This window comes from Nilaparvata lugens, chromosome 14 (genome assembly GCF_014356525.2).
Source record: "Nilaparvata lugens isolate BPH chromosome 14, ASM1435652v1, whole genome shotgun sequence".
In the NCBI taxonomy this organism is placed as follows: domain Eukaryota; kingdom Metazoa; phylum Arthropoda; class Insecta; order Hemiptera; family Delphacidae; genus Nilaparvata; species Nilaparvata lugens.
In genome coordinates this window covers 9,772,327-9,799,007 of record NC_052517.1, presented here as the reverse complement: position 1 = coordinate 9,799,007, position 26,681 = coordinate 9,772,327, and the positions used below count along the sequence as shown (strand labels likewise).

At 32.9% G+C, this 26,681-nt stretch overlaps 1 protein-coding gene across 2 annotated transcripts in view; it reads right to left on the bottom strand.

Moving 5' to 3' along the window:
- LOC111046349 overlaps positions 1–26,681 on the bottom strand; it is a 124,204-nt gene that overhangs the window by 58,794 nt on the left and 38,729 nt on the right. For both annotated transcript variants that reach the window (XM_039440728.1, XM_039440727.1), the window contains exons 8-11: positions 25,274–25,454; positions 21,012–21,081; positions 17,056–17,181; positions 7,034–7,199 (exon numbers count right to left, since the gene is read on the bottom strand). In XM_039440728.1, the coding sequence (XP_039296662.1) occupies positions 7,034–7,199; positions 17,056–17,181; positions 21,012–21,081; positions 25,274–25,454 (543 nt within the window). The remainder of the gene's footprint in view (positions 1–7,033; positions 7,200–17,055; positions 17,182–21,011; positions 21,082–25,273; positions 25,455–26,681) is intronic.

The window sequence follows — 26,681 nt, the reverse complement described above, 5'->3', positions numbered from 1 at the left end:
ACGTCATCTTTAGATTGTATGAAATTCCATAACTAATTGAATTATTCATTTTTCCGCATGAAACGTTTTTAGATATTGTGATAGCACATCATCGTTTTAACTAGAACCAAGTAAACTGTTTTCAAATTTAGTCGAGCTTAAAAAATTGTCTGTTGAACTCTCATAACTCTGCTCATCTTCCTCATCATCCTCCTCATTATCATCAATTTCCATACTCTCTTGTTCCTCTTTTACTTCTTCCTTTTTAGGTGTAAAATCATGATTAGAGTGAAAACTAGATTTGGTTTTTCCCAATTCAATTATAGGTTCTATCAATGGTGAGAGCGTTTTCCTATTGTATTCCTCCGATCGTCTTTCAAAATTAACTGAGCTTTTATGCTTGTTGCTGATTACTTTTCTCAATTTCTTAATCTTTTCGATTGAACTCTCCTTCTTGTTATTCACTATGTTCCTTCCTCTCCTCCTGTACAAAGAATTAATCTCTACTGAACGGAAAGAATCGTGTCCAGCGAATCCCGATATTTTCCTTCCTTTATATCACATTCTTTCAAAATTGTAACAAAATTATGCGGTTTACGATTCCAAACTGTATGACAAAGTTTACTGAAATCTTTATAGAAATATCTCCTCCACATGATCTCTGTGGATTAATTTGAGACTCAATAAATCCATCTTAAAAATTATAATCATATTTGCATTGTCTCTAGTGAAATGTTTCTGTGTAGCTCCATAACTCTGAATTAAATATGCTGTGTCAATATTTCGATGACATCCCATAGTAAAATATTCTCTTATCTGTGGCACATTGCTCAGTTGTAAGTCATCAAAAATTACTAAGCTATATTCGGGGATATGGTTCGGATGGGGAATTTGGTTCACATCCTCTTTCATGTGAAATCCGATATTTTCCAAACCTGCAAATAACTTCTTGAGAAAAACATATTTTGGTTGATATAAGCTCTTGCTAAATAAGTAATGTGCTTAAATCTTAAGCCATTTTCAGCAAATACTAATTAAATAAGAGATTTGTTTTTCCTCCAGCACTGGAGAAATAATTAACTTTCTTGCATTATGAGGGAGTAAGTCTCCATTTTTACAAAATGCAGGCTTTTCTTCATCTGTAATTAATTTATCAAAGTTAACAATTAGTATTTGACTCATGATTACAAATGTACAGAACGTGATCTGATAAGCTACTGAAAATTTTTACAAAGTTAGATCAGTGCCGCTATGAATGAGAGCAATGACCGAGCACACATGCATTAGCATAGAGGGGCGTATCAAGAGATTAGAATGTAGACACCTCCTGTCATCATCATCAGACAGAGGATGGATGTATCTACCTTCTCTGTTCCTCACCCTCTTTTCTGCTTATCGGCTATTGAGTGTGCAAAGATTCTTATATTACGAAATGAAACTATGGATTGAAATGAGAACCAATGTTTGATAATAATACTTCTATTATATTTTCAACGAATGTACATCATGATATTTACAATAGATTATTTACAATAAATGTACATGATATTTACAATAGATTACAAAAGATTATTTTTCATCTAATAATTGATCTTTACTAATATAACTAGGTGTTGAAAATCCAATCCATTTCACTAACAATCCTTTTTTATCATGTTTTAATATTTTTTCAATCAGATACACTTGTCTCTCTGATTCATTTAATTGTGTTTTTTTAATTTCTTCTGCATAAAACCGACCACTAATTACTTCGCCGTTTAGATCTCTCAGTGAGTAGGTTATAGGTTTAGAAGGAAATATAGAGTGAATCACAAAATACTCTGCACTCCAGTTTATGTTATAAGATTTATCGAAAAATAATCGTTTCTTTGAGATTCGCACAATATCACCTAGCTTAAATTTTGGTTTTGAATTTTTCAATTTATATTGTCTATTGAATGCAGAATTCAATGACATTAAAACATGATTACGATATCTCTTTTCTCACATCTTAGGTTTCATTCTAATGGATGAATGCGTTGTTGCATCATAATCACGAACTAAACTGTCTAGATTGCTTATCCAGTTTTTGGTTCCACGCTCAGTTAAATATCTATAAATTTTTGCTTTAAGTGTTCTATTCAGCCTTTCAACTATGGAGGCTTCCTTATCACTAAAAACATGGTAATGTTTAATACTATATCTATCTGATAACGCTTTAACTTTTGAATTAAAGAATTCTGTTCCCTGATCTGTTTGGAACAGCTTAACTCCCTTATTTTTAGAAATAATTGTTTGAGAGCGTTAAATACAGATTGGCTTGTCTTGTCTTTTAATGGTACACAATATGCAAATTTTGAAAAACAATTAATAACAACTAAGATATATTTATAACCCTTATTAAAACGCGATAAACTTGTCATCTCAATAAGGTCGGCTTGAAGCAGGTCTTTTTCACTTTTCAGTTCATATTTGCGAGTGGCATAGTTCACACGCGGCACGCTATGAAGCTCTAAAGCTAGCTCAGATCTAGTAATATTATGATATTTACAACAGACAAATCAAAATTAGTGGTGTTGGATGATTATCACGGAACATACTGAGCAATCAGTTAGTGTTGTGGGCACTCTATAATGTCCAAAAGGGAGAGTGTCAACACCGTTCTCAGCAATGTACCTCTTATCATCATAAGGACTCAAACAGATTTTTGCACATTCAAGCTGATACATGGTGTGATTATAGGACCTCATCATATTGAATTTTTCAATGTGTTCACTACGTTCAAACAATGATTTCTTATATTAATTAAAATTAAGTTTTCTACATTTCACTCCGGTCTGTACACCCTTTGCTATACATTTTTTTACAGGTTCTTCATTCTCGTTACATACTAAAAAGGAGTAAAGGTTCGATCTTACGCCTACAAATCTATGGACAGGTTTTGAGGCAGTCTCATCCTTGAACTTTCCTACAACTTTATTTCTCTCCATGGAAAAGCAAGGGTGGCAAGGTGGATAGTTAGAAGTATCGAAAAGGCTCAAATTTTCTTTAATCAACTGATACACATCTTCGACTTTCAGGTTTAGAAGAAAACTGTCGGTATCATTCATACAGAGTTCTATATAATCCCATGGTATGATTTTTGGAATTTGCAATAGAAAAAATCGTACATATGGAATTTACTCAGCTCCAGTACGGAAAAGCCGGAATAGACAGGCTTGTTCATTTTAAGTTCCAACTTGCGAGAGAAAACCGCGATCACGTTCGGACTAATTATTTCCCAGCGTTTACATAGTGGATTTGAAATGTACTTATCTAACCGTTTTTCATCCATGATAATTTTAACATTGATTTGCTTACGACTAGATTGAATTGTCTTGCCAAAGATCAGATTGCAACAGGCCTTAAAGAAGGATATTTCAAATTTATGTTTCGCGTTCTGTCTATTCCAGATATTGAAGTTGATGTAGCTTTTCAGCCAGGGAGATTGGGAAAAGCTAATGCCACGATGTGGCAACCTTGCAATGGGTGAAAGAGATAGCGCTATCTGCTTTGTTGAATGATACACAAGGATAGCAACACCATTGCAAATCACATACTGCCATTATAATGTAGACCTCACTATAGATACTCAAAGAATACTTTTGAATAGCTATGTGATAACTGTTACCGTTACTGGCCGTTACTCTGTATCTGCACAAAGTAGGAGGAATCCTCTTCTCTGTGGTATCTGTGACAAAGAGAAGCTGCTCCCCATTCATTACTATTGCTCAATCTGTGGTCTTGACCATTGGAATTCGAACTGAACAACAACATCACTCACTACTCACTACAACTCTAGACTCTATAGTGAGGTCCACGTTATAATGGCAATGAAGAAAGATAGGAGAAAAACGTTGCCAAGTCTCTCCATTTTGCCACTGAGTGTACACAGCTCAATTCATCCCATTAAATTAAATCAAATAATAATTATCATTTCCTTGATTAAATAATCAATTTAATGTCAAATAAGTCAAGAAAATCTTATTTTTCATAATTTAATTCGAAAATTTGCTTTCATTACTGAGTTTAAATTTTTTTATAGAAATCTGAAATTGCGGCTTATTTAAAAAGCTGTGATACAACAATCTGAATATCAAAACAACAGAAATTGAGTTATTTGGTGGGTATTCTATGACAATTCCTTTACAAAATAATAGAAAAATATGAATCCTATTTAAAATGAGTAATTTCAATGGAAATATTTCTGAAATAAATTTTCAATATTATTTATACCGGTATGAGTAGTTCTAACCTATACGTAGGCTAGCTGAAGCATGGATGAAGTCTATGGTTAGTTATCAACTTTGTCATTTCAGGTATGTTGATTTGTGTTTCTCATATGGTAGAGTCTAAAAATTATTTCATTGTTTCAAAAATACATTTTAAATCAATTATATGACTTGTGTACTCAAGTATTTTGATAGAATGAAGTAAAAAATGGCGACTGATAATGAATTGTTTACTTTTGTACAGTCACTGTCAAAAATAAAAATAGAATATTCTTGCAAACTGACAACATTGCAAAGCTAGAGAGAGATAGCGCTATCTGTTTTGTTGTATGATAGAAAAGGACAGCAACAGTATTGTCAAACGTACACTGCCATTATAACATGGACCTCACTATAGTTCCCTGAGGAAGGTTGGCTAAGCCACCGAAAATTTCGAAATGATGCAAGTTTCTAAATGTTTTTAATCCATCAGTGTCTTTTGTTTCCTGTTCAAATTAGTATCATCATAAATTATGTATGTGAATGGATAAATTCATCAATTTATAGAGCCAAATAACGGGGCAACAAGCTTCGCTCGTTATTTATTTATTGTTAAACAGAACACAATTCTTTAAAATGATTGAGGAAGGACTAACAGGCAAAAAACTTCTACTTCCCCGAATTTTGTTTTATACACTATAATATAGTCCTAAAAGTAAGTTATGTTCCATACACTTGAATTCAGGTTCAATTTTCAGTCCAAACATTTGAAAACAGAAAAGTTATAATTCAGATTGTGAACAAACCAAATTGAATAACAAAATGACACTCACTAATCACTTAAAACTGTAAAATGATGATCAAGTTTTAAAATTATGATATAATCTATAATTTTTAATCGTATATCCATGTCATGTCAACGAATCAGATCATTCTGATCAAGTAGATTAAAATCTCTAGATAATATTTCTCGTGAGATAAGCTGATTGATTCAACAGCTGAACATAATTCTGTCTCTCCTACACAGGCACTCATATAGGGATGTCAGTCCCGGGATCCCGAACCATTTTTGATACCTAACAATCCCGGGATTTGTCAGCGTCAATCCCGGGATTTCCGGGATTGGAAAACCTGGAATTGTGAATCGTATTTTTCCAAAAACAATTCAATATAGAATTCATGTATGGTGATGGATATGAGTATCGCATAACTGATTTGTTGTTTAAAGTGATTGACTAATTTATTCTACAATTACTATACTCTGTACTGGCCAGATAGAATTCGCATTATAGTTTCGCATCATTCCCAGAATGGTTGTTGATCGGTTGTTTTGAAGATTATGCCCAGTGAATATGGAATATAATTCTATACTCACTAATTACATTCTATACTCACTGATTATGCCTCTACATACGTTTGTTTCTGTTTGCACAGCACCACAATAATTACCAGTCTAGACAGCGCAATATTTGCAATAGTGTTGATGTCATTTCCTTGAAATGCACTCAGAATTTTGAAAAGACTTCAGAAATCAGAAATCAACGAGCGCCATCTATTAACGTCTATCTAATTATTTCTCTTCTCTTCTCTTTCTCTTTCATAAGTAGAGTATCTGGTTGAAGTGAATATGGTTGACTCTACGAAATTTCATTAAGTAGTGGTCCAGCTTTTAAAAAAAGCTACTCCTAATCTTAAAAACGTTTATAGAAATAGAATGTTTTATTTTAATATTATTCCTAGGTATTTTTTCATTTCTAGAATATCCTCTCCCTCTATAATGAGCCCTTTTTCATCTCCACACACTGTTACTGAACATGTAATCGAGAAGGAACTGATGTTTGCCAATCCCGGGATCAGTCCCGGGATCCCGGGTTTGATATTGGATAGTCTCGAAATACCGGGATTGGAAATCAGTCCGGGGATTGACATCCCCACACTCATATCTTCTGTTATCGACAAACGACAAAATTATCATCTGTTTTTCCAAGGATGAATAATAATCATCCTTCTAATGTCCTTCAGCGAGTTTTCCCAGGGATGATGAGACCTGGTGCAATCGAATTTCTATATCACAAACCTACTATGTTTCAAATTTCGTGAAAATCGTTAGAGCCGTTTTTGAGATCCATTGGACATAGATATATAACATCATAACCAATATCAAGGACCGAGCTTCGCTCTGGAGTACAAAAGCATAAAAAATGTATTACGAAAGAAGAAATTATGATAACATTCATACAGAAATGTTCTATCTAATCACAGTGAATTGAGATTAATTCCCAAACGGAAGGCAAAAATTTCCCTCACAAAGGCCCAGTTGCACAAGAGCCGGTTAGATTTTAATCCTGATTAACTTCACGTGAACCAAATCAGAGAAGACCATTCCAAAAAATAGAACTACTGGAGTTCATCACGATTGAAAATAACCTGGCTCTCTTGCAACCGGCACTAAGTACCTGATTGAATGATTACAAAAGTTCAACAGCTGAGTCATAATTTTGACACAGTCCACCACACATGAACTCGCTCACTCACTTCCATCACCAATAGACGACAACATAATTATTATTATCAGCTGTTTTCCCAAGGATGATTATTAATTATCCTTTTGATGTCCTCCACCGAGTTTTCCAAGGATGAGACCTAGTTCAATCGAATCTTTATTTTATAAACCTACTGTGTTCTGAATTTCATGAGAATCGTTAGAGCCGTTTTCGAGATCGGGTGAAATACAAGCATATAAACATCTGAACATATAAACATAAATACAGAAATTGCTCGCTTATCATGATAGGATGTATGAGGGACTGGAATATGCCACCAACCTGATTGGTTACCGATGCACATGAATATACTATTTGATCCCATGTGTCTATATGAATCAGCTCAGTATTATGTACAAGAGTATGTCGCAGACCATTTTGATCATCAGTTATTATCTCAATATTGATTCCATATTCAATTTGGTGGTGATTGAACAATCTTTGACACCTGCAGAGAATACCAAATAGTTAAGATAATGGAGCAAAGAACTCACATGTAACCATATAATGAAACAATCTTGAGTATCATAGTGAGATCCACATAATAATGACAGTGTTTGATTAGCAATGGTATTGCTATCATTGTCTATCACTCAACAAAGTGGATAGAGCTATCTCTCAGTCGCTTTGCTCTGTTGCCAAATTCTTTTAACAATGTGGAATTATTTTTCAATTTACAAAATATTTCATTTTAGCTTGAATATGACATTATTGAAAAATATATTTCTTCACTTAATAAAATATAATTGATTGTTTTGAACGAGAATGAACAGTTAATATTACATTAATAAACCTGTATCAGCTACCGTCTATAGAAGGCATTGACAAGACAAAGGATCCATAACGTTTTTCTCCTACCTTTCACCACTTCCATTTTGATGTGGACCTCACACTATAATAAAACAATTATTGTATGAGTTTTCTCTTGACTGTAAAATCAAATGATAATCATTAAATTCCTCTAGAATAATAATATGATGTAGACTTATCCTTTCTCAATTATTAGGTCCTTGCAAATACTAAATCATAATAATACTTCATACACATTGTCAAACTAAAGATTTTTGAGAAATCGAGATACTGGTTTCGGCAGTTACACCATCATCATATATGTAAACTCAACCTAAAATAAGGATACCCATAGTGAGGTCCACGTTAAAATGGCAGTGAAGAAAGATCATGGGACAACGGTGCCGATGCTCTGTCTTGTCAATGTCTTCTATAGACTGTAGCTGATACTGGTTTATTTTTTTTTTAGATTACGTCCTAAAGACTCCAGTCATGGAGTATAAGACAAGTCATGTTATTACATAATAATTCTAACACTAAGCAGTTCAACCTAGTTTAGGTTTGAAAGGAATTCTTGTACACTATAAAAAGCTCTATCAACTAAATATTTTTTCATTTGTTTTTTGAAAATCTTCAAATCATCATTACTTTTCAAGATTTGAGGTAGCTTTTTATAAAATTTCCTACCAATATAATCTGGTTTTGTTCAAATAACCTACTATTGTGACCCATTATATGATAATCTGCTCTGTTTCGCGTATTATACTCATGAACATCTGAATTCTGGATCACACCACTCGTTTTCACATGCATTACAACTTCATATACATACAAAGATGGCACAGTTAATAGACCAAGCTTTTTAAATAAAGGCCTACAAGAGTCTAACCTATTCACTTTCTCTATACATCTGAGTGCCTTCTTTTGAATCTTAAACACTCTGTTCATATTTTGTTGAGATGAATTACCCCATACTAAAATAGCATACCTAATATGAGATAGTATAAGTCCATGGTAAGCAGTTAACAGTAGTTTTTTATCATTCAGCCTAGCAAGCTGCCGCAGGACAAATACCCCAGATGATATCTTATTACATATCCTCTCAATGTAAGGATGCCATGTTAATTTCCTGTCCAATAAAATTCCCAAGAATGCTACTTTCTCTTCTTGGTCTAATTCATTTTCCTCTACAAACACATTTATTTCTCTATCCTCTACTGAATTATATTTACTTTTGAATTGTAGGAATTGACATTTCTTACTATTTATTGTTAATTGCCTTTGCTTCAAGAATTGGACAATTGACTGTACTCCAGTAAAAGCATTTATTTCTAGACTATCTAATAAATAATTGTTAAAGATAAGCGATGTGTCATCAGCAAACAACAGAGCTCTGTGATCTTTTAACTCTTTTGGTAATTGGTTCACATACAACAGAAACAGTAAGGGACCCAGAATTGAGCCTTGAGGTACTCCAGCCTGGACCTCCAGTTTTTGAGATTTAATTTTTACTATTTCATTCCCATCCACCTTGGTAAGCTCAACACACTGGTTTCTACCTATGAGATATGATTCAAACCATTTTAGTTCTATACCATTCACACCTACAGTTTTTAGTATTTCCAATAATATTCTATGGTTCACACAATCAAAAGCTTTGGATAAATCAAGAAATATTGCGGCTGCCTTCTCACCTGAATCTATTATATCTATTAGTCTTTCAACAAGGGATACTATTGCAGTCTTAGTAGATTTCCCTTTCTGGAACCCATGCTGTTCATCACATATGAAATTAGTTTCTTCCAGGTGCATCAATAACCTATTTAAAACTACTCTTTCAAAAATTTTACTTATTACATTTAGAATACTAATGGGTCTATAATTTTCAACTCTTTCAGAATCACCGCTCTTGAAAATTGGCAAAATTTTTCCTTGTTTCAGATCATCAGGGAAATACCCTGCTCTAGTGAAGTATTAAGGAGATGCAGTAAAGGGTCCAGTAATTCATTTTCACATTCTTTTAAAATTTTGCTTGAGACCCCATCCAATCCTACTGTTTTTTTGTTATTCAAATTTTTATTATTCTTGACAACTCATCTCTTGATAATGGATGAAATTTAAATACCTTTTCAATTGGCTCAGCATTTAATGTAGTTGTATTATAAGTATTAGTGTTCAGTGACTTTTGGAGATTATATGCAACCTGTTGATAATATTTATTGAAAAAGTTACAAATGTCTATACTATCATCCATATAATTTCCATGTTCATCGATTATCCTAGGGACATTAGTAACTGTATCTTTTTGAGCTGCTCTCCTATTTCTATTAATTACCTCCCAAACAGCAGAGTTAAAATTGGTACTAGTTGTTAATATTTCAGCTGTTTTCTTACACTTAGCTTTCCTCACTTCTTTTGCATAGTTTTTCTTTAGACATTTGTATTTGACTTCACTCGGAACATCCCTCACTAATTTTAATTCCTCATAAGCTTCCCTAACAATATTTCTTTGAGTAAGAATATCTTCAGTTATCCATTCATCTACTTTGTTTAATTTACTTTTTACTTTGACTTTTTTTATTGGACAGCATACACTAATGTGAAATCTTAGAGTATCAATGAATTGCTTATATTTTTAATTTAGGTTACAACTGTTATAAACACTACTCCAATTTTCTTGAAGCAGTTTCTGCTTCAAACAATTTATATTTCCTAGCTCATATTGCTGAATTTCTTTCACAAAGGTTTTTTTTCTGCTTGGATTCTGGCCCTGCAACTTAACATCTAAAATTTGATAGTTATGATCTGATAGATCTGAGCTACCTAACCTGACATTACAACCTTCTATATTTGTGAGGATATTATCAATAATTGTCTGTGAAGTTCGAGTTACTCTTGTATATTCATGGACCTTAATTTCTAAATTATTCATATTAATAATATCTCTAATATCCTCTGTCATTTCATCCTGCCTGGCAAAATCGGTATTGAAATCTCCTACTACTATTACATTTGTGAAACGAGCGGTTGTAATTTCCAAAAGTGTATGGAGCAGCTCACAAAATTTTTGCCAGTCTCCATTTGGTGACCTATAGATACCTAACACTGCTACCTCAAATCGATCATCAATTTTTAACCTTAGTCCCGTCACCTCTAAATCCATCTCAACAGGAAATCTCTTAACAAAATCCAGTTCATAAGTTTGGGTATGTTTAGCATTGCTAGTGAATATACATACACTACCGCTTCTATGAGCTATTCTACAAAATTCTGATCTCAGTGAATAGCCTGGAATCCTAACTTGATTTATTTCCTTTATTTTTAAGCCATGCTCTGTGAAAATAACAATGTCAGGATCCTCCTGTTCAAGAAATACTCCTAATCTGTCAATTTTGTTGCGAAGATACTGAATATTTTGATGATAAATACTAAAAACCTTACCATCTTGTGCTACTCTATCTCTAGCATTTGTAGCTATTTCCCTTTCCCTGTTTTGAGCCAATTTACTAAAAAATCGTTATTTGTTTTTTGACTGGTTTTAAACCAGAGGATTGCAAACGGCTTTCAATCAGCTCTGCCAATCTATTACAAAAGATTACTTTGCCAGATCGATTTAGATGCAACCCATGATTAGTGAAGTTATGTCTTTTCAGCCTTTCATTTAGAAAACAAATCCCCAGTTGTTTAGAATTCTTATTTTTTAGGCTGTTGATTGTATTATGGATTGATTTGTTTGTCGAATTGATTGCTTCATTTAATTCTGGCCTATCAAACCTATTAGGAATAGTACTTATTATTAAGTTTGTTTTTTTGCTGAGTGGCACAATTTCCTTGATTTTTTCTGTTACTTGAGGAAGATGATTCAAGTTAGGTTCATTTATATTATTTGAGCCACCCAGTACAATTAGATATTCATTTTCATCAAAGTCTTTAGTTTGTTCCCTAGCTGACTACAACTGCATTAATTGATGCACTTGGCTTGAAAAAGCATTGGACATCAAATTTATTTTTTAATCTTTTATCAAGGAGATCACTGCAATCACGTCCATGACTGGACGTCAGTAGCAGAACTCTCCCTTTCCTATCTTTATTTCCCTCAGCTATATTTTTGGTTGCTGTCTTCAAAACCTCACTGTACGTTTTATTTCGACCATTTTCAAAGCATTTCCCATCATTTAGGTTAGATTCTATTTTTTTTTGCATTTGGACGGAGGTTCTATCATACATTTAGTATTATGAAATTTAGATTTTAGTTTCTTTATTTCCTCCGACATTAGACTACATTGATTTTTTAGATTTAGTATTTCTTTTTTATGGTCTTCATCTTGTAATTTTATAATCAGTTCCAAAGATTTAATTTCTTCTACCATCCCTAACCTTTCTTCCTCAGACGTTTTTAGAGTTACTTCTAATTGGTTTTTTAAATTAGTGTGGCTACTTTGTAGTTGAGCAACTTTTTCGGCTAAAGTATTTTGAAGAACTGGGGTTTTTGGTTTTGGCGTTTTTGAATTTTGGTTTTGGGAACGCATAAGTACTCCCGCTATGTGTACATTTCTATTACTAACCTTCGGTGTTCTACTTGAGCTCATCTTCCTATCTAAGAAATTATATTACTTGCAATAATAATAATTGATTTATAAATGATAGGATTTTAATTTGGTTATAATTTTAGTCAAGTAAACTATCTATGTTTATTTTCAAATCTTGAAAACCTAACCTCAAACTAACCTCTAAACGGTGTTTGGCTTATCAAAATAGAATTAAAAATTAAAATCTAAACAGAATGATAACACGTGATCAAGAAACAATTAATAATGAAATTAACACAAAATTTGTACTTATCCGTGATTATTTATAACACAAAATCTTGAAAATGACCTGAGTTACGGTCGAACTAGTCATTGTAATATTTTAAATAATAAAGGATACTACAAGTTTCAATATTGTTTTTATTAATTTTTAAAAGTGTAGTCCATTCAAGTGAAGTGTTTTCGAGCTAGAAGTATTATTGATAATATAGTGAGACGTAAATGTTATTAAGTTGGCACCTGATTAGCATTAGTGTTGCTGTCCTTGTCTGTCATTGAACAAAGCAAATGGTGCTATGTAATTAAGCTCTGCAACGTCATCAGATTGTTCTTCAACAATTTATTAATATATTTGTTTCCAATATATGCCATCACAATAATTATGGAAATGTATCAATTATACAGAGTGATTCTCAATTATGGTAAAATAATTTAACACGTGATAGTGGAGGTGAGAATAAGAAAAAAGTTCTTATAAACAAATATCCATAAACGCTTCATTAGCGAGCTATACAGAGTGAATGATTTCGCCCGGAATTCAGTTCCTCATGAAATACACCAATGCTGAATTGTTTGGGGACCAGTTTTTGGAAAACTTATGTTGGATTCATATGGAAAAATATCTGAAAAATTGAATAGTCTTGAAGCTGTAGTGTGAGTAGTTTTTGAGAAAAAAGTTGAAATATGCAAAAAATCTAAGTAGAAAAACACAGACTTCTACGTTTGATGCTCAATAACTTTCTTTAATGACCAGTAAACAAATAATTTTTCAAATTGAAATTGTAGAGAATTTAATTCTGAAAGGATGATGTAAGCTGTGTAAACTGAATTCAAATAATAGCTGAATGAAATTTATTCTTATGTAGTACATTAAACCACAAAAATTTGCGGTTTTATGAGGAGAGAACTAATAACTCATAGATTGTAACTGATTGCAAATAAAATATTCAGTTTTTTTATGAATAAAGTTTTATTTTCATATGAAAGTGACATATCTAAATCACATTAAACTTATGCCAAAACACTAAAGATGATGTTCAAAGTGACCTCCGTTGTTCTGAATGCATATGTTCAGACGTTTTCTCATTGATTGTCGGACCCTTTCAAATATTCCAGGAGTCTGCTTTATCATTTCTATTCTGTTCAAAATCCTCAATCGGAGTTCTTCAATGGTATCAATTATTGGAGTATTGTATACTAAGATTTTTAAGTGTCCCCAAAGATAAAAATCTAAAGGATTCAAGACTGGTGACCTAGCTGGCCATGGTACTGGCCCACCTCGGCCTATCCATTGATTTGGAAAGCTGTGATTCAGGTGTTCACGAACAGCAACACTAAAGTGTGCTGGAGCTTCATCATGCATAAACCAAATGTTTTGGTGCAACTAAAGAGGTACATCTTCAAGTAAGATGAATAGCTCCTTTTTCAAGAAGTTTAAGTAGACTAAGCCATTAAGCCTGAGAGAAAGCTCGAACAGAAGTAGATGATCTCCTATGATTCCTGCCCGAATGTTCACTGAAAACTGATGTTGTGGACGATTAGGATTGATGACATGAGGATTCTCATCTGCCCAAATATGTTGGTTGTGGAGGTTAACGATAGCTGTTCTTGTAAAGTGTGCCTCGTTGGTAAATAAAGCGGTTGTTGAAGGGTTTGGATTAAAAAGTTTTTCTAAAAACCATCAGCAAATACCAGCACTGGGAATACAGTTTCGTGGCAATAGAGTATGAACTTTCTGGAGGTGGTATTGATGTAATAACGGTTCATCCTCCTTCAAAATGATCAATAAAAATGTATTTATCAAGAAATCATATTTTTCAATGATTTCATGATGGATTTTCATGAATGAGATTAAATATTTTTCAATTAATTATTAATTCTACATAGTTGAAAGATGATCTGGCAGCAGAGCAAAGCAAGAAAGATATATTGCTATCCGCTTTGTTGAATGATAGACAAGGATAGCAATATCATTGCTAATTAAACACTGCAATTATGACGTGGACCTTACCTCACTAGAACATAACATAACATGCAAGAGATTAATAAAAACAATATGGAAACTTGAAGATGAAATCTTGAAAATGACCTGAGTTATGGTCGAAACTAGTCATTGTAATATTTTAAATAATAAAGGATACAAGTTTCAATATTGTTTTTATTAATTTTTAAAAGTGTAGTCTATCCAAGTGAAGTTTTTTCGAGCTAGAAGTATTATTGATAATATAGTGAGAAATGTTATTAAGTTGGCACCTGATTAGCATTAGTGTTGCTGTCCTTGTCTGTCATTGAACAAAGCAAATGGTGCTATGTAATTAAGCTCTGCGACGTTATCAGATTGTTCTTCAACAATTTATTAATATATTTGTTTCCCAATATATGCCATCACAATAGTTATGGAAATGTATCAATTATACAGAGTGATTCTCAATTATGGTAGAATAATTAAACACGTGATAGTGGAGGTGAGAATAAGAATAAAGTTTTCATAAACAAATATCCATAAACGCTTCATTAGCGAGCTATACAGAGTGAATGATTTCGCCCGGAATTCAGTTCCTCATGAAATACACCAATGCTGAATTGTTTGGGGACTAGTTTTTGGAAAACTTATGCTGGATTCATATGGAAAAATATCTGAAAAATTGAATAAAACTAGTCTTGAAGCTGTAGTGTAAGTAGTTTTTGAGAAAAAAGTTGAAATATGCAAAAAATCTAAGTAGAAAAACACAGACTTCTATGTTTGATGCTCAATAACTTCCTTTAATGACCAGTAAACAAATAATTTTTCAAAATGAAAATTGTAGAGAATTTAATTCTGAAAAGAATGATGTAAGCTGTGTAAACTGAATTCAAATAATAGCTGAATGAAATTTATTCTTATGTAGTACATTAAACCACAAAAATTTGCGGTTTTATGAGGAGAGAACTAATAACTCATATCGGTTGTAACTGATTGCAAATAAAATATTTAGTTTTGTTATGAATAAAGTTTTATTTTCATATGAAAGTGACATATCTAAATCACATTTAACTTATGCCAAAACACTAGAGATGATGTTCAAAGTGACCTCTGTTGTTCTCTGAATGCATATGTTCAGACGTTTTCTCATTGATTGTCGGACCCTTTCAAATATTCCAGGAGTCTGCTTTATCATTTCTATTCTGTTCAAAATCCTCAATCGAAGTTCTTCAATGGTATCAATTATTGGAGTATTGTATACTAAGATTTTTAAGTGTCCCCAAAGATAAAAATCTAAAGGATTTGAGACTGGTGACCTAGCTGGCCATGGTACTGGCCCACCTCGGCCTATCCATTGATTTGGAAAGCTGTGATTCAGGTGTTCACGAACAGCAACACTGAAGTGTGCTGGAGCTTCATTATGCATAAACCAAATGTTTTGGTGCAACTAAAGAGGTACATCTCCAAGTAAGATGAATAGCTCCTCTTTCAAGAAGTTTAAGTAGACTAAGCCATTAAGCCTGAGAGAAAGCTCGACGGAAGTAGATGATCTCCTATGATTCCTGCCCGAATGTTCACTGAAAACTGATGTTGTGGACGATTAGGATTGATGACATGAGGATTCTCATCTGCCCAAATATGTTGGTTGTGGAGGTTAACGATAGCTTTTCTTGTAAAGTGTGCCTCGTTGGTAAATAAAGCGGTTGATGAAGGGTTTGGATTAAAAAGTTTTTCTAAAAACCATCAGCAGATACCAGCACTGGGAATACAGTTTCGTGGCAATAGAGTATGAACTTTCTGGAGGTGGTATTGATGTAATGGTTGCTCTTTCAGTATTCTCCAAATAATAGATTGATTGACATTAAACTGCACTGACAATTCTCTTGTGCTCCTCATTATTTCATAAATTTCATTAGGAACTTGTTCTTCTAACTCAACAGTCTTAGTAGATCTGGGTCTGCCTGCATAAATGTGCTCTTTGGACATCAAAGAACCTGTTTCAGACAGACGTTGTTGAATACTGGCAAAAAACCTTGAACTTGGACATACTCGGTTAGGAAGGTTCTCTTGATACAAAAGTCTTGCTTCAGTACTATTACAGTCTCCCATCCCATACATTAAATGCATGTCAGCTAATTCGGAGTATGGATAGTGTGTAAAATTACCTGCCATTTTTTGAAAAGTCAACACTCAACACAAAAGCAAAGTAAAATGGTTACAAGTAACTGGTTAATAGATTAAACAAAAAGGAAAGATATAGACATTTACATCAATAGGTAATGAGTATAACTCATTAAGCTAAGTTCTAGACTTGAAACAGTTGAAGTCAGAAAACTGGCTTTCAGAAGCATGGCATAGTCGTAGTCATAGTCAAAATCACGTTTACATCAAATTTCGGAAAACTGAACACAAAATAAAATGAAGAGAAAATGGTGTGAATTTCACCTATTTTCAATTATCTAGGAATGTTTCATTTCGTCAAGGAAAAACGTTTTCAATATTATAGAAATGAAAAAATGAAGATTTATTTTTCTGCAACTATTTACTGCGAGTACTCCCTGTTTTGGAAAGCCAATTTTTTTACTGCAGCTGATTAAGTGTAAAACTTACGTGAATCCCGAGCTCGGAAACCGGCCTGTAATGTCATGTAAATTGTGAAATGCTACAGCATCATCCACAATCAAATAAAATTTGGATGGATAACATATTCAAAACCTATTCATAAACTATGCAGACTAACTTACACTACATCGTCCGCATCAATATCTGCCACAGGTCTTGAGCCTAATCTGAGATTGTAACCTTCAGGACTGATAAGTAACCTGAATATCGATCCAGGAGGCAGCTTGTACTCTATATCGATAGGTTCACTGAAAAGCAAAGTGAAAGTTTTTTCTTCAACTTATTGAATTATATTGAGCAATGTCATATATATGGAAAAAACTCTCATCAAGTACATAGCAAATGAGTATCCAATTCTAAATAATGAACAGAATATAATTACAGTTGATTGATAAATGCATAGCATTCATCTCATCTATAAAAGGTTCTATTAAAGCCCTGCACACACACACACACACACACACACACACACACACACACACACACACAACACACACACACACACACACATAGATTTTTGTTCATACAATATTTTGCTCTTATGAATTCTAACATATTTATGCCTGGTTGCAAAGTCGTTACATAAAATCAAACATAGCTATGTGAGACATAGTTTGAGATCTCTGACATAAATGATTAGTCATTACATATTCGTTTGATGGAGCAAGTTCAACTATATCTCGAATTAGCATCATACATAACTCACACTCACACCAAAGCTCTACCTCTATTCAATTTTATCCGTATATATCCGTGCATGCTTCTATCCAACCAATGTCTTGGTGACGGGGAAAGTTTCGATCGACATCCTAATATATTTAAGAGCGAGCAATTTCTGTATTTTTATATCCAGCCATTTATCTTGTTATTATGTTCAACAGATCTCGAAAACGGCTCTAACGATTTTCACGAAATTTGGAACATAATAGTAGGTCTATGATATAAAAACTTGATTGCACTAGGTATCATCCTTGGGAAAACTCGCTGAACGACATTAAAAGGATAATTCATCCTTGGCTGAAACAGCTGTGGATAGTGAAAAAGTGAGTGAACGAGTGAGAATGTGAAAAATCAAAACATCGCATCCCCAAAATTCATAAGATGACATATAGCCAGCTGTGAAATATAAATAAAAATAACGAGTGAAGCTCGGTGCCTCGATATTCACTGTGAACAGACCTAAAAGAACCCACATGAAATTGATTGAAAGCATGGCGACTCTTGGCTTTTGGCGAGATTTTCCAAAATATTCAGCGATTTGAAGGTTATAAACAACTTTTAAAGAGAAGGAACACAGAAAATTCTAACTTCTGGTTTCACAATAAACTATTTCAAAACTCAGAGATTCTATCCAACATGAATTAATATTATTATTTTTAGCATTGGTTTTCAATAATCATATATGTAGGACATAATTAATATAAATTGATTGGAATTATAAAACAATTCTATTATATATTTGTTGTTTCCAGTAATGTCAAAACTTTTTGGAAGAATATTGTTGAAAAGGCTGACCCCGATTATTGAAAGGAAAAAATTGATACCAGATCATCAATTTGGCTTCAGGAAAAAACATTCAACAATTGATCAGGTACACAGGATTGTAAATATAATAGAAAGGTCGTTGGAAGAGAAAAAAGTTTGTTCTGCAGCAATTCTGGATGTGAGTCAAGCTTTTGATAGAGTCTGGCATAAAGGACCAATCAATAAGTTGAAAAAGCTACTTCAAAAGCAATTCACAGACATCTTACATTCATATTCAACTGAACGATACTTCAGAGTGAACCATGAAGATTCTTATTCTGGACTAGGAGAAATAAAAGCAGGAGTACCACTGGGGAGTGTTTTGGGGCCGATTCTTTATCTTCTGTTTACAAGTGATCTACCATGTCTCGAGAATAATACCATAGCAACATTTGCCGACGACACAGCAATATTAGCTATAGATGACAAGATAGAAAGTGCCACAGCAAAACTTCAAAGATCTCTCGGAAAAATTGAAGACTGGACAACAAAATGGAAGATTAAACTCAATGAAGCAAAATCAGTTCATATCAATTTCACCAACAAGAGGGCTCAACCAATACCAATAACCATTAGCAATCAAATAGTACCATTTTCCAATGATGCCAGGTACCTAGGTATGACTTTAGATGCAAAGCTTCGCTGGAAGGTCCATGTTAAGAAGAAAAGAGAAGAGCTGGGGATAAAATGCAAGAGACTCTGGTGGCTGATTGGAAGGAACTCAATCCTGTCAATTCCAAACAAAGTACTCCTGTAAAAGCAGATTCTAAAGCCAGTATGGACGTATGGTATACAACTTTGGTGGTGTACCAAAGACAGTGATATCAAAGTCATACAACGCTTCCAAAACAAGGTGCTGAGAAACATTGCTGATCTTCACAGAGACCTGTAAGTCGACCTGGTATGCAGCGAAATCCAGAGGCATGCAGATAAACATGAGGCTCTACTCCACCAACACGACAACATTGAAGCAATCCAGCTGCTGGAAAATGAAGGATTGGTGAGGAGGCTGAAAAGGAAGAAGCCATTTGAACTGGTCTAGTCCTGATTCAAGTGTCTTGTGTCCAGTGGAAAGCAGAGCAGTGGAAATGAGTGAAACCCACCTGTGTAGTACAGTCATAAGCAGTGTACTAATAATATTAGAATTTGAATAGGAGACCCTATGGAGGATTCTCTTGTATGAAAAGTTGCTCATTAGTCCCTAGACTAGACTTTTAATAGCAATGTATCGTTGAATATAAAAAATATATATATTTGTTGAGCAGCTTCAAGTAATAAGGCTACAATAATAAGAGTTGTGGGAAGCCAGAATACTCGTTTTTGACTCCAATATTGACTCCCCATGACTGCTACAATCTATCCCAATCAAACCAGTAGAGGATTCTTATAATTTTGAGGTTAGCGATAGCCAATTTGCTCCTCATGTAATATGGTGAATATTGAGAGGTTTGAATTGTAGTTTTTTTGTGCCTTTCTTTCAGGTTGTTGATCTGATCAAAATTGAACTAAATTTTTCCAATATGAACTCTAGTGAACCTTGTTTTGATTGTTAAAGAATTTATTCATGCACAAAGTAAGCACATGAATTCTGTGTTGCCATAAAAGATTTGCTAACTTGCTTCTTATCCATCCATATTATTGCAGTCTTCTAGCATTTCCATAGTACTGGCTTGAATTTCGTAATGAAATGAATGCAAACGTATTTAGAAATGTATTTGAACCGTGCGACCCCACGACGTTTCAACCTGAAATTAGGCCGGGCGCTCCACGTGTTTTCTCAAAAATTGGAAAATTTGAGTGGAAGAGCGGCAGTTCTAAACGAGTCGTCACCGCGAGAAGATGTAGTCACAGAACAAGTCTCGGCCTCTAAATTAGGCTTCGGCCTATTTGGATGGAAAATATCCTTGATTTTATTTTGTATTAATTGAAAGCATGTAGTTTGGAAAATAGTAGCGTAGTTAAAATGTAAACTTGAGTCATTGTGAGTGCCGATTCATTTGTTAAATTTTCGATTCCACGGTTGGTGCCAAAATTATTTTACTAAGCTCAAATAGATTGACCGAGGCCCAGAATTTATTGTGGAGTGAGTTAGCAAATTCTTGTCTGAATATCAAATTCTTATCTAAATATTCATACTTATTGAATTTTTTGAATGCAACTGATAAATTAATGTCAGTAGCATTTCTACAAAATCTTTTATTTAACGTTTCTGACTAGTGATAAGTTACTTGTTGCTAAAACAGGTGTTGTTAAAAAATAGTGAAGATCTTGGCATTTGCAAGAAGGAAACCATTCAAAGCTCCTAACCGTGGATTCGAATAGTTTAAACAGGTTATTAGTTGAGTAGAGATTTTAAAAGCAAGATGAAGAAGAAGAAGAAGAAGAAGGAGAAGAAGGAGAAGAAAAAGAAGAAGAGGAGGAGGAATAGGAAGAAGAGGAGAGAGAAGGAGAAGAAGAAGAAGAAGAAGAAGAAGAAGAATAAGGAGAAGAAGATGAAGAGGAAGCAATAAGAAAATCAAAAGTCTATAATTGAAATTTTGTCTTGTGAACTTACAATGTTCCATCTGTTGCCACCTCAACAGATGATTTGACACGTTCGATACTTGCGAACGTGTATTGAACATCTGAAAAACAGTAAAAAAGTTGAATTTATAAAGTTTTCCATGTTACCAGATATCCTATCCTATAATATTAATCAAGCAATCTCTGTATATTTTTATCTGGTTAAAAATCACTTCATTGATATGGGCTACTTTTTAATTAATAAAACAAAATAAAATCTTATAGCACCCTTTATTCTTATAAAGTTTAACAACTAGTTTTGGTGATATGACACTATCATCAGGTTATAAAATAATATAAAATTCAATGAATGTTCACTAATTGATACGAACAAACATATGATTAATTTAGTACTGGTCAAAGTTATAAAATATAAATTTTGAATATATATTTCAAAATTTTAAATTTTCATTAATTCACTTTTAATTTTATCAAGAATTTATTGGATTATTCAAGTCGAATTGGATCATATTTATTGAATTATTCCTATCCAATTTTGCAGTTTTATAGATATAAAATTCTTCTTTTACATTCAATTCATCACTTTAATTACCAATGCTTAATATTTTCATATTAGAGTTTCTATTGATATAATTATGATTATTCTCAATTAAATGCCCAGCAAACGCTGATTTTTGAGTAGTATTTTTTCATTTTAAAGCCTGAATATGTCCATTCAACCTTTTTTGAAAACATCTACATGTTTGACCAATGTGAAATTTTTCACAATTATTACTACATTCCAGTTCATAAACGCCTGATTTTTTAAATAAATTGCTCCTGTTGTTTTTTTTATTAGAAATCTTCTTTATTGAATCAAAAGCATCATTTGTTGTTTTGTATCTTAAATACATTTTTTTTGCGAAAGTCTTCCTAATTGCCTTATTGAGGATATTGTTGTATGGAACACAAATGTATTACTTATTTTATAAATTTCTATCATTTTGTGGATTAATTTGTTCATATATCATCTTATCAATAAATTTGGTAGATATCCATCTGTTACTGCGAAATGTTTTTCAATTTTCACTTCTTTTTCATAATTTTCTTTTGACATAGGAATATTTATCAATATATGAATCATTGATTCGAATTCTGCTGTTTTTTGCTGCCATGGATGATTAGAGTTGAAGATTCTCAATCTTTTATTGAAGATTGCTGAGGTAAAAGGAGATATATCATTCAATAAAGTATGTTCAAAAAAGATAATTATTCCTAAATATATTCAAATAATAACTAAATCTAAATCTATAGCAGCTTTGAAAACAATAAATAAAGCTAAACGTATTTGGCTTAAGGAAGAGGAAAATTATTAATTCTCAAAACTTAAAGAAGAGAAAAAGATAATGGATACACAAATAAATGAACTATTCCATGAGGAATTGATTGAAGAATTTGAATTACAAATTAAATCTCTTATTACTCCATTAATTGAAAAGAAGAAATTCAAACATTTGAAAAAATAGAAATGCCAACTTTTAAACAAAAGAAAAATATTAACTCAAATCAATATTATAGAATTGATGAATATAAATCATTTGAAAGAGTGAAGAATCTAACAGATATTGAGTTCAATGAGGAAGAGAATGAATTACTTTCGAAGGCTTCAAAATATAATATCAATTTGGATAATAAAATGAATGAAATTGAAGAACAACTTTTACATATTGAAACCTTGATTAGATTTGAAAAGAGAGAGATCCGAAATGTTTGAGGAACAATTCTGCACAGGAACTCAGAAAGGATAACAATCTTAAGAAAAAGGAAATTTTGGTAAAATCGAAAGAAGAGATGAAAATTATTAATTCGATTTCGAATGAATTAATTGATGGGAAAGCCATGATAACAAAAGCAGATAAAGGAAACACTAAGGATATCATTAAAGAAATAGATTAAAATGATAAAGTAGAACAATTTATCAGAGAAAATAAATTTCAAACTTTTGGAAAAGACTCAACTAAAGAATACTGCAAAAATATAATAGCTATTTATGTATTAAGAGTGTAATGTGCAACTTTATCGCTCACGCAAAACAGTTTTGCAAAAGCAATAAAGAAGCATTACACACAAATTACATACAAAATTTTTTTCTACAACTGCCCAAACCCGTTAAATTACTTATATCAGCGGAGTTACAATTGACAACTTTTTAGGTTAAGATTTGACTTTTTGGCGAGCTGCTTACAATCAGCTGATTAGGAAGTGTAAAGAAACTCTCCTGCACATGCGTGAATGATTTGGGAGCGTAAAGTAAATCTACTGCGCATGCGCAGATGGTTTGCGAGCGAAAAAGTGAGCGAAAAAAAGAGAAATGAGTGTGTAAATTCTTTCTTTATGCGCAGTTGTAAAAAAATGATATTATATGAAAATGTGGAGCTATTTATAAAATAGATCAATTTAAAATGAAAATGATTAATCCTGCCTCACCAATTTTAAGAGGTCAACCCAAAATTTACAAAGTAGGTATACCTATAAGACCTGTGGTAAACTATCTGAATGCTCCAACTTATAAAGCTTAAAAATATTTGAATAAAGTACTGCCTTAGAGAAATAATAAAAGGAAATAATAATGTAACAAATTCTTACCAACTAGTTCAAAAAATCAAGGGAATATCTATTCCAATTCTTCTATCATTTGATAAAATCAAAAGTGAATAAATGAAATTTCAAATTTTAAAATATAAATTCGAATAATGCTTTTGATTTAATGAAGAAGATTCCTAATAAGAAAATACAACAGGAGCAATTTAAAAAATCAGGCATTTATAAACTGGAATATAGTAATTGTGAAAGATTTCACATTGGTCAAACACATAGATGTTTTCAAAAAAGGTTCAATGAACATATTCAGGCTTTGAATAAAAAAAAACTAATTAAACTAAACTAAAAAAAGAATTTTATATCTATAAAACTGCAAAATTGAATAGGATTAATTTAATAAATATAATCCAATTTGACTTAAATAATCCAATTTTTGATAAAATCAAAAGTGAATAAATGAAATTTCAAATTTTAAAATATAAATTCGAAATTCAAATTCAATAACTTTAACCAGAAATAAATTAAGCATATGTTTGTTTTGTATCAATAAGTGAACATTTATCGAATTTTATTTTATTTTATAACCTGACGGTGGTGTTATATCACCAAATATAGTTGTCAAACTATTTTAAAGTTTTCTAAAAATAAAGGGTGCTATAAGATTTTATTTTGTTTTATTATATCTGGTTATTTATGTTCAACGTATCTAGAAAACAGCTCTAACTATTTTCACGAAATTTGGAACATAGTAGGTTTATGATATAAAAATTCTATTGCACTAGGTCTCATCCCTGGGAAAATTTGCTGAAGGACATTAGAAGAATAACTATTATTCATTATTGGAAAAACAGCTGATAATAATTATTTCGTAGTCTGTTGATGGTAGAAGTGAATGAGCGAGTTCATGTGTGTGGGACTGTGTCAAAATTATGACTCGCTGTTGTGCTTTTGTAATAATTCAATCAGGTACATAGTACCAGTTGCAAAAATGCCTGGTTATTTGTAATCCTGATTGATTTCAGTAGATCTATCTTTTGAAATTGTCTTCTCTGATTTGGTTCACGTGAAATTGATCAGGATTAAAATTCAACCAGCTTTTGTGCAACCGGGCCTTTGTGTGGGAAAATTGTGCATTCGTCTGGGAATTAATCTCAATTCACTGAGATTAGATAGAACATTTCTGTATGAACTATGAGTATTATTAAAAATTCTTCTTTTGTAATGAATTTTTCATGCTTTTGTACTCCAGAGCGAAGCTCGGTCCCCAATATTGATATTAAATTGAAAAAATATGAAATTTAGTTGAAATTCCAGTCACATTAAGCGTGCCTAGATATTCATAGCGTGTACAATGGCATATATGTAATGTCTGCATTGCCAAATGACATTATTGTATTAGCTTTCAATGGGGTTATCATCTACACTATAATGAATGAAAGAACTCGCTTGTACACGTAGAGGATGGAAAATTCAGGAATGACGCATCATCATGTCTCAACTACTGGACTGATTAATTTAAAATTTTGCAAATGGATTTCCGGTTTGAACAGTATGTTTATAAACCTATTTTAAATTCTTCAAGACTTCATTACGTCAAGTTTTCAGTTCAGTTCAAGAAACTCTTTCAACGGACCTATATAAGTACTGACTTATAAGTGTTCTTGAAAGCTTGAAAAGTGAAAATACTAGAACATGAGTTTGCTCAGAACTTACTGTAATCCATAACCGGTTTTCTTGTTTTTGCATAGAAATTTCTGACCTCCGTGTATCTTATACTTCTTCCTCCATCAGGTAGCTTTATGGCATACAATTCAATTATACCATTCCCATACTCAATGTTTGATATGTTAGTTCTTCCAATCACCGTATGTGATATGCGAAATATGCGATCATTCTGTACAATCAAATGATATAAGGCATGAAACTTATCCAAAAAGGGAATTGAAAATAAAATTATGTTAAAACTAGTACTTTGAAAATTTTCATCTCCGCTGCTAAGGATAGCACAGGGGAGTACTGCTCTTCTATTTGGGCTAGCAGCAGACAAGTTGAGAAAATTGATACAGTTTTCAATGAAACTATGAGGAAGATTAGTGGGACATTGAGACCAACAGAGACTGAGTGGTTGCCATTGCTTAGTAGCATCATGTCTCCAGATTTCAGGAGGTTGGAGAAGAAGAAAAAGTTCATTTCCCAGTTGCAACTCATTCATGAGGATCTCCCAGTCTCTAGAGATTTGGCGGGGGCGCGACAGTCGAGACCGACGACATTCGAGGCCTACGACCGTAGAGGACTGCTTTACAGTCCTCTACGGTCGTAGGCCTCGACTGTCGGGGCTGTACAAAAATTAGAGTGGCCTCAACTGTCGCCTAACGCAGGCGACATTTGAGGCCACTTTTTCAGGAGTCCTCTACCGTCGCTGGCCTCGAATCTCACTGGTCTCGACTGTCGGGCCTGTACAAAAATTAGAGACTCGCTTGCAGCAGGCGATGTTGAGGACACATCCTACTGCGATTCTAGACAAAATACATTTTATAATAATTATAACTTCTGATTTGTTGAAAACTAAATAATGGAAACTTCCTTCATAAGAAAAAGCATATGAACTTTGAAGGTAGATACTGCTTATCCTTGAAGGATTTCCAGAATGATCATCTTTGTGAAGAATTACAGTCTAATCAGTCAAGTATTTCAAGCATGATGAGCTCACATACAGACAGAAAGACAGACACCATCTCGTCTTATAGATGGATAGAAGATAGATGAATATTCAGATTTGTCAATGAAGGAGGCATAATGCAGTAGTAATGGATTCCCATTACTTAAAAATATGTTCAGGGACCATCATCCAAGTACTGGAATGTATATGACTTGACACCTTTGTTGATGGAACTCAATTGGAGGATGGAAAGATGCTGGTATCTTTATTTTACATGCTGAACTTTCAAAGTTACACGAATGTAAAGTTATAAAGAATCCAAAAGTTACAAGATCAATAAGCTTCAGAGAATAGAAAAAGGTTATATACAGTAGTATAATGCTCAGAGTAATGAACAAATTTACCTTTTTATATAATCTAGGAAGTTGATTTGAAAAATCAACAACTTTTCATAAACATTCT